The sequence below is a fragment of the Arvicola amphibius genome, chromosome 11, assembly GCF_903992535.2.
Source record: "Arvicola amphibius chromosome 11, mArvAmp1.2, whole genome shotgun sequence".
In the NCBI taxonomy this organism is placed as follows: domain Eukaryota; kingdom Metazoa; phylum Chordata; class Mammalia; order Rodentia; family Cricetidae; genus Arvicola; species Arvicola amphibius.
In genome coordinates this window covers 117,855,218-117,863,439 of record NC_052057.2, presented here as the reverse complement: position 1 = coordinate 117,863,439, position 8,222 = coordinate 117,855,218, and the positions used below count along the sequence as shown (strand labels likewise).

General features: G+C 43.0%; 1 protein-coding gene across 1 annotated transcript; it reads right to left on the bottom strand.

Moving 5' to 3' along the window:
• Positions 1–4,979: 4,979 nt before the first annotated feature.
• Positions 4,980–6,369, bottom strand: LOC119826040 (peptidyl-prolyl cis-trans isomerase-like 4). The gene is given in 5 exon segments (XM_042055961.1): positions 4,980–5,801; positions 5,803–5,965; positions 5,967–6,063; positions 6,066–6,288; positions 6,346–6,369. Coding segments are annotated over 5 exon segments (1,329 nt in total).
• Positions 6,370–8,222: the final 1,853 nt, after the last annotated feature.

Sequence of the window (8,222 nt, the reverse complement as noted above, 5' to 3'; positions counted from 1 at the left end):
TGGTGATGCTAATTTTGGCAGGGAGAGTGTATGTAGACTCTGCTCTTGCCGTGCTCACCCCGGCCGGGATCGCAGGAAAACACCGCCAGGGCCGTGTCTGTAAAACCGGACTTCCAACGTTACAGCGCCGTCCTCGTGGTTTGGAGAATTCTTAGAACCCTTCAGTCCGCCCTTTGGATTCCGTCAAGTGAAAGTGTTAGAGACACTTCAGTCTCCAGGGCAAGTCTGGGATGGAGAGGGGAGTGAGAGGGAGGGAGGGCTGGAACCGCAGGCGGCTGGCCAGCCTCCCACCTTCCCGGCCCCCTTCCCGGGTTCGCTTTTCTCTCATTAGCAGTTTAAATGTGGCATGCACGGTGAGACTGTCTCACCAGGTTTTAAACCGTTTCTTTGAAAAGGAATGTAAACCCACCGTATTATCAGTTCCTATGCTCTGAACAGGTCGTTCTCTGTTTTGTCCGTTTTTTGACAGTCTCACCATTAGCCCAGGCTAGCCTTAGAACTTGAGTTCCTTCCTACGTCAGCCTCCCTGGTGTTGGCTTGTATCATAGCCCTATTTTATAAGGCCACTACGTCAACATAGCTAATTGCATTTCTCAATTCTAAAGTTGAATTAGCAAAGACTCTGAATTCTGGAGTTTTGGGCCAGATGATTTAATAGTTTCATTTAATTCTTTCGAAATATTTTTAATTTTCTAAGAGCAAGATGCAGTGGTGCGCGTGAGTGAACGGTAGGTAGTAGCTTACCAGGGGCCTTTAGTGCAGCCATTATTTAAACGAAATTCTCTAAATCTACAGTTCTAGTAAAGGTAATGTTTAGCACATTCTAGCTATCTCTCTGAATGGTTTTGTTGCTGCTGAGGCTGCTTATATCATAAAATTCTTAAGAACTATGGGTTTTTCCTGGGCTTGGACCTGGCAGGCAATCACTAGGACTGCCTCCATGGATTAACCTGTGGTCGTGGCTTTGCGTTCATCCTCCCAGGGGCCCCGGGATGGTTGAAGCTGTAGACAGTTTTTTTACACATACTCCACGCCCAAAGCATTTCCTTTCCCCACGCTTTTCAGCTGTCCTGACAGTTCTTTTTTGATTGCTCTCCCCGCTTTTCTCAGACTGGTCTTTTCTTACTCAGTCATGCAGAGTCTCGTTTTAATTATGTATATGTGAGCATGGCTGTGTGAGTGTGCACTCGTGTTCAGGTGTTCTGGAGTGGTGGGCGGCAGGGCGCTTGGAGTAGGACTGCGGTGGGAGGAACAACCTCCACTTCGGATGTCTTCTCATCAATTTTATAAAACGTAAAAAGAGAACAAGGTGTTTTGTACATTCTCATGATTGTACCTGGAACTGACTCCATCAGAACAGAGGAAGAAGCCCCTTGAAAAGGCTCGCTTAGGGCTGCTGTGAGGCTCAACTGTGAGCGAGTCTGCTCTTCCCTAGGACCTGGGTTCGATTCCCAGCAGTCATCTTGTGTGACTGACACCTGCCTGTAACTCCAGGTCTAGGAGGATCCAACATCGTCTGACCTTCACAGGTGTTCAAGTGTGTGCGCGCGAGAGAGAGTTAAAAGATAGTTTTTTTTTAAAGGCTGGTCTAGCAACTTTATTCTAGGAGAAGTAATAACTACTTGATCTCCAACTGATAGGATTAAATTAAGGATTTGTGAATCCTTGTCCCAAGGTTTTGAAAACATTCTGATCTTCATATTTCTTTAAGGAGAATAGGCAAGGGCCGCAATCTAATTCATATGGTGAAAGGAGCATGTAATATATCATTATATGTATTTAGTTCCCAAAGATGTTTTAAAAAGTTTTTATATTTTTGAGAATTTCATACAGGATTTTTTTTATCATATCAATTTCTGTCCCTCATGTAACTTCATGCTCTTTCTCTTAAGAAAACAAAGCTACTGAAAACGATGCGTACGTATGGTTTGCGTTAGCCAGCTTCTCCTGAGCATGAAGCCTGTGCTGGTGTGTGCTTGATGTACTCTGTGTCGTTCCATTGAAGAGGACGGATCCCCTGCCCAGCAGCTGTTATTTTGAAATACCTTCCCAACCAGGGGTGGGATTTTGTGCTTTTGGCTGCTCCACACTGGGATTTGGTCTGGCTTGAGTTTATGCAGGTCCCGTGTGTGCTGTCACAGTCTCTGAGAGGCCATGTGTGCGTCCACCCCGTTGGGTCTGTGCACCACCTCTGGCTCTTGGACTCTTTTCTTCCTTGTACCGGCTAGTTTTATGGCAAGTTGACCCAAGCTACAGCAGTGTTCTTAACCTTCCTAATGCTGCAATCCTTTAATACACTTTCTTAGCTTGTGGTGACCCCTCAACCATAAAATTATTTTTGGTGCTACTTCATAACTGTAATTTTGCGACTGTTATGAATCATAATGTAAATGTCTGTGTTTTCTGATGGTCTTAGGCAAAAGGAGGGAACCTCATGAGAAATTACCCCTACAAGATCCAGCTGTAGGGCATGTTCTTAATTAGTGGTTGATGAAGGAGGGCCCAGTCCATTGTGGGTGATACTATTCTGGGTAGATGGTCGTAGGTTCTGTAAGAGAGTAGGCTGAGCAAGCCGTGTGGAACAAGCTAGTAAGCAGCACCCCTCCATGGCCTCTGCATCAGCTCCTGCCTCCAGGTTTGAGTTCCTGTCCTGACCTTCAATAGTGAACAGTGGTTTGGAAGCATAAGCCAAATAAACCCTTTCCTCTCTATGGTGGTTTAAAAGAAAATGGCCCGCATAGGGAGTGGCACTATTAGGAGGTGTGGCCTTGTTGGAATAGGTTTGGTCTTGTTGGAGGAAGTGTGTCACTATGGGGGCAGCTTTGAAGTCTCTTGTTCTCAAGTTATGCCCAGTGTCGTAGTTCGTTTCCTGTTACTTGTGGCTTGAGATGTAGAATTCTCAACTCCTGCTGTAGGACCGTGTCTGCATGCCACCGTGCTTCTCGCCATTCTTGCCACGACAGTAACGGACTAAACCTCTGAAACTGTAATCCAGCCCTAATTAAATGTTTTCTTTGATAAGTGTTGCCATGGTCATGGTGTCTCTTCACAGCAACAGAAACCCTATCTTGGACCTACTCCCCCTTCTGAACAGACTACTGAGTGGAGGAGTGTGATCGAGACTTCACATTCAAGGTTGAGCACCCCAAAGTCCCTGACTCTTGGCACAGTGTTCAGTTGTGGATCTTTGTGTTAATCATCACTACTACCAGAAGTTTCTTTGATGAGAGTTGAGTACTACTCTGATCTATGAGTATAGCAGCCTATCATTAGGTATTGCTGTGTTCCTCTATCAGAATAACAGTAACTTTTCCTCTAGGGCCCAGGACCTAGCTAGTCTCAGGTTCTTCATTATCAAGTATAGCTTTCATCTCACAGAGTGGGCCTTATATTCCAATCAAAAAGTGTTTGGTTACTTCCCTAGTATTTGTATCACGATTGCACCAGATGGCATGTAAGGCTTGCAGGTTGGTGGTTATTATAGCAATGTTTATAACTGGGAGATTAATGATTACTTTTCTTCTCTGGTAGTATGGGTAGCAGTTGCTAACATTTTAACAGTAGCCAGTAAGTGTGAAGCTTCCAGTTGCATACCAGCTAGATTTCTCCATCTTCTATGCCATAAGTGTCCGGCATCTTCAGCAATAGAATCTTACCATCAGGTCGTGGGAGGTAACCAACAGAATTAGCAATAGCTTGTAGTCTTTGGGGTGTTTGTGTCTACAGGACCCCTTTTGGCCAATGACCTGAAAGGATGTATGGCATTCTTGGTTTAGAGGTTTTATTTGATAGCATATGTCTAGTTGGTGCATTGTCATCTTCATTATATGATGACTCCATTTGTATTGCTTTTATATATGAATATATTTTAGGAAGCTTCTGCAATAGTAGATTTCCATACAGCTTTTCAGAAGGACTTTAGTGTTAACTGTCCCTCCCTCAATTCCCTCCTCTACTCTCCCTCCCATCTGCTTCTCTTAACTATCCTGTGCTAATGCCCTCTGTATCCTTTATAACACCGTATTCTATACCCCTGTCAGAGATTTCCCTCTCTATCCTTGGTCCCTTACTAGGTGTGGTGGTTTGAAAAAGAATGGCCCCCATAGATTCATATATTTGAGTGCTTAGGCATCAGGGAGTAGCACTACTTGAAAGGATTAGGAGGAGTGGCCCTGTTAAGGCAGCCTTGTTGGAGGAAGTAGGAAACTGTGGGTGGGCTTCGAAGTTTTAGAAGCCCAAGCCAGGCGCCCTCTATCTTCCTGCTGCCTTCAGATCTGGATGCAGAACTCTCAGCTCCTTCTCCAGCACTGTGTTGTCCTATGTGTCTTCATGCTCCCCACCATGTAGATTGGTTGGCACCAATTAAGTCCTGGCCTTTAGCTGCTCTTCCCTGTCTAGAGCCTTCTAATGAAGTTACTAAAAGCTGTGCCTAGCCTAGAGGATGAGGATGGGACTTTCACCTGTTGGCCATTGACTGCAGGGTAGTTAAGCCTCCGTGGTGCTATTAAAGAGGGCTTTTGGTACCAGCGATTAGAGGTCTGTGAGTGGGTCTGTCTCTGCGTGTGTTTCCTCAGCCTCCATAAGGTTGAGGAAGAGTTGTGGAACCTAAGAGAGCTGTGTCAAGAGAGGATTCTCAGAGACCAGGTGCCCACTTCACCGTGAAAAAGGTCTTTGTTGGTGGTATTAAAGAAGACACGGAAGGACATCACCTGAGAGTTTATTTTGGGCAGTGTGGGAAGATTGAAGTGACTGAAATCATGACTGACAAGCAGTGGAAAAAAGAGAGGGTTTGCTTTTGTCACCTTTGATGACCATGACTCCGTGGACAAGATTGTTATTCAGAAACACCATCCTGTGAACGGGCACAACCATCCAAGCAGGAGATGGCTAGTGCTTCGTCCAGCCAAAGAGGTGTGCCAGCAGGAACTCTGAGCGTCTGTGGGAGCTCCAAAGCAGGCAGGAGCAGACCCGCCAGCCACTCACTTCCTCTTCTTCCCCACACGTCTGTACTTAGATCTGTCTTTGTCTTTGACTGGACTTCTGCTTCGGTCTCTCTCTCTACTCCTTTCCCTTTCATAAGGATCTGCCTGGTACTTGGGTTTGTGGCTGTTACTATAGTGACCATCCCTTTCTCGAGATCGGCTCCGACTACGGTTCTGACGTCCGTCTCTCTTCTCACTTTTCTGTTTCTCCCAACAACTTTCTTCATCTTCATAATGGCCAAAGCCCATTTCCCTGTAGATATCCTGATTAGGATTTTTGATTGGCATATATTCTTCGTCTTTCTTTTCTTCAGAGCAGGGACGGGTTTTCCCTTTCACCTTTGCGACAGACTGGCTAAAATCCACATGGATTCTCCTGTCATCTATAAGTACATTATCCATTTTGAAGAATGCTTTCTCACAGTCTTCTTCCTTTTCAAATTCAATAAAAGCATAACAGAGGGATTCTCCTGTTTTCCAATCTCGGATAACTTCACAACTTCTTATTGGCCCAAATCTTAAGAATATTATCTCCATGTCCTCATCTGTGGTCACTGGGTTCAATTTACACACAAACAAAACATTTTCTGGAGGTTTAATATCTGCATCAGGTAAGTCTCCCATCATCTCTAGAAGAATAGCTTGAGTTTTTGCCTCTTTTTCTGCCTTTATTTCTTCTACTTCTTCAGCTGATCTTCCTTTGAAGTCATCAATTTCTTCATCTGCTCCTATTCGAACACTATCTAATTGTACCCTTGTAGGTTCTGGTGATCGATCAGAAATTAATAAATTAGGAGGGTCATCAAATGGATCATCTAAAAATCACTGTATGATTTATCCTGATATCTTGATATGGTACAAAATCCTTGTCGACAAAGGTCTCATTGATTTTCTTAACTATGTCCATGCCTTCTGCCACTTCACCAAACACTGTATGAACCCCATCAAGGTAATCTAGATTTTCTCCCGTAGTGATAAGACACCGATCCGTGTTGATCACTGCCACTGTTCACCATGGACACAGCGCCCTTCTTCTTGTGCTTAATCCGTGGCACTTTTTCTGCCTCAAAAAAGCTTGCTTATCACCATACAGTTGTCCAAATATAGACTCTCCTCCATGACCAGTCCCTGTAGGATCTCCTGTTTGTATGATAAAATCCCTCTGTACATTTTGAATAAGGCAATAATTGTAATATTTGATTTTGCACAACTTCAGAAAATTCAAGCATGCGTGTGGCCGCTCCTCGGTGTACAAGTCGATAACCACGTCGCCCAGAGTGGTCTCCAGGAGAACCGGCTTCTCCTCCTTTCAGTTATCCTGAACTAGTTCCTTGATGGGCCTCTTTCTTCCTCATAATCTTGCCTTTTCATTGCCTTTATTGAGCATGGTGTACGCTGAGGGCCTAAGAAAGGAAAGAAGAAACGATTTGAGCCTTGAGTTTGCGGCAACTATAAACTTCATTAAGAGTAATGTGTGTGTGTGTATATATATATATATATATATACATATACATACATATATATTCTAAATACTCACTTCAAAAGAAATTAAAATATTTTCTGGTAGAAATAAAATTACTTAAAATAACAAGACTATAAATGGTTAAATGGAAAGGGAAAGGTGGGAAATATACCAAGAGTGATTTCAAGGAGTATGAAAAGGAACAGGATAAACCATTCAGTTTGGTTTTGAAAGAAAAAGTAAAGCCCAAACAGAATGCAAAATATGATCTTATATTAGATAAGCAGGCAGAAGACTCAAAGTCAAGTCACTCACACACAAGTAAAAAACACAAAAAGAAAACCAGTCACTGCTCTGAAGAAAAGGAAGATGAATCTATCAATCTGTCAATCTATGGGGACGTGATCTCTTAGCAGAGATGGGGGCAGTCTTAACACAACCTACAAAGGCGTCCCCCCAGAAAGCCACCTCAGGGATGAAAGCTATGGGGCTCGCCTGTTGGCTAGGGTGAGAGGGGCTGTTTGTGTTTTTCCTCCAGGAACAGATAAGCCCATTTGGGTACCAGAGATGATATGTTCGGGCTGTGGAAAATGATGAGAAAGGATCCTGTGATGAGCCTGAGAATGACACCTGTCATTCTCTTGATGAGCCTCCTGGTGAGTCCTGATTAAGCGGAAAGCACTGTGTGAAGCTTGGTAAGGAACCTCTTGTATTGATCAGTGAGCCAAGCTAGTTCTTTGTATTCATCTTTCTATTCCTCAAACTATACAGCTGGAACTGTTTTAAACAATATGGCGATAGAGCAGGCTTCTTTTAATCAGACCTTTTCCTTTGTGAATGCTTTATGCTTTGTTACATTTTTTTGGGCTATGAATATTACTTTAAAAGAATCCTATACAAGTGAGTGTAGTTCCTATCTTTCTTTTTTAGAATATTTCTCTGAGAGCCCAGGCACTATTAAATCCCATGCTTGTTTTAGTTTTCTTTCTTTTTTCTTTTCCTTTTTGTAGTATGAAATAGCACCTTTGCGGGAAAAGATATTCTTGGTTGTTCTTCCAGAAACTGTGGCCTGAGCGACTGCTGGGATGACCACTCTAGGGCTGCCTTGTTGGTCCGGGTACAAGCCATCATACCACTGCCAATTACCAAAAAGGCTAAGCAGACTGAGATGACCCTGTATCGAGAAAAACAAGATTCTGGAGAGACAGCTGCAGTGGTTGCTGTCAGCACGGTGTCTGCTGCTGCAGCCATGGTCGCAGGACTGGCAATAGCACAAACATCGTTGGTGTCGGACACCGTGCATAAGCTGGTGAGACAAGTCAACGATGCTCTCCAGACTCAGAATGCCCTGAGTGTCCACATTAAATCTGGACTTTCGAATTTAGAGTTAGAGGCCATTTTCTACAGCTCTTTGAAAAGGTTGAAGATTATTTATCTATACTGAATATAATCTCTATGTATCTAAAGAACCTGATTAGTCTAATTATAAATGACAAACTTAGATGACTATTGATTTATATAATTCTCAATACCTATCTAACTTAAAGACTAAGACAATAAACAACTGTGCAATAAATGAGGACAATATGACCTCCAAATATAAGCAATTTACAAATATACATTGCAATATGGTAAATATATATCAATACATAAACAGTATATAAGTATCTTAATCAGAGGTAGAAATCAAAAGCAAATCCTCTTCTCCAAAGTAACATACCTTTTGACTTCAATTTTGAAGCCAAGGTATTTTCAAAATACCTATCTTGGATTAATTC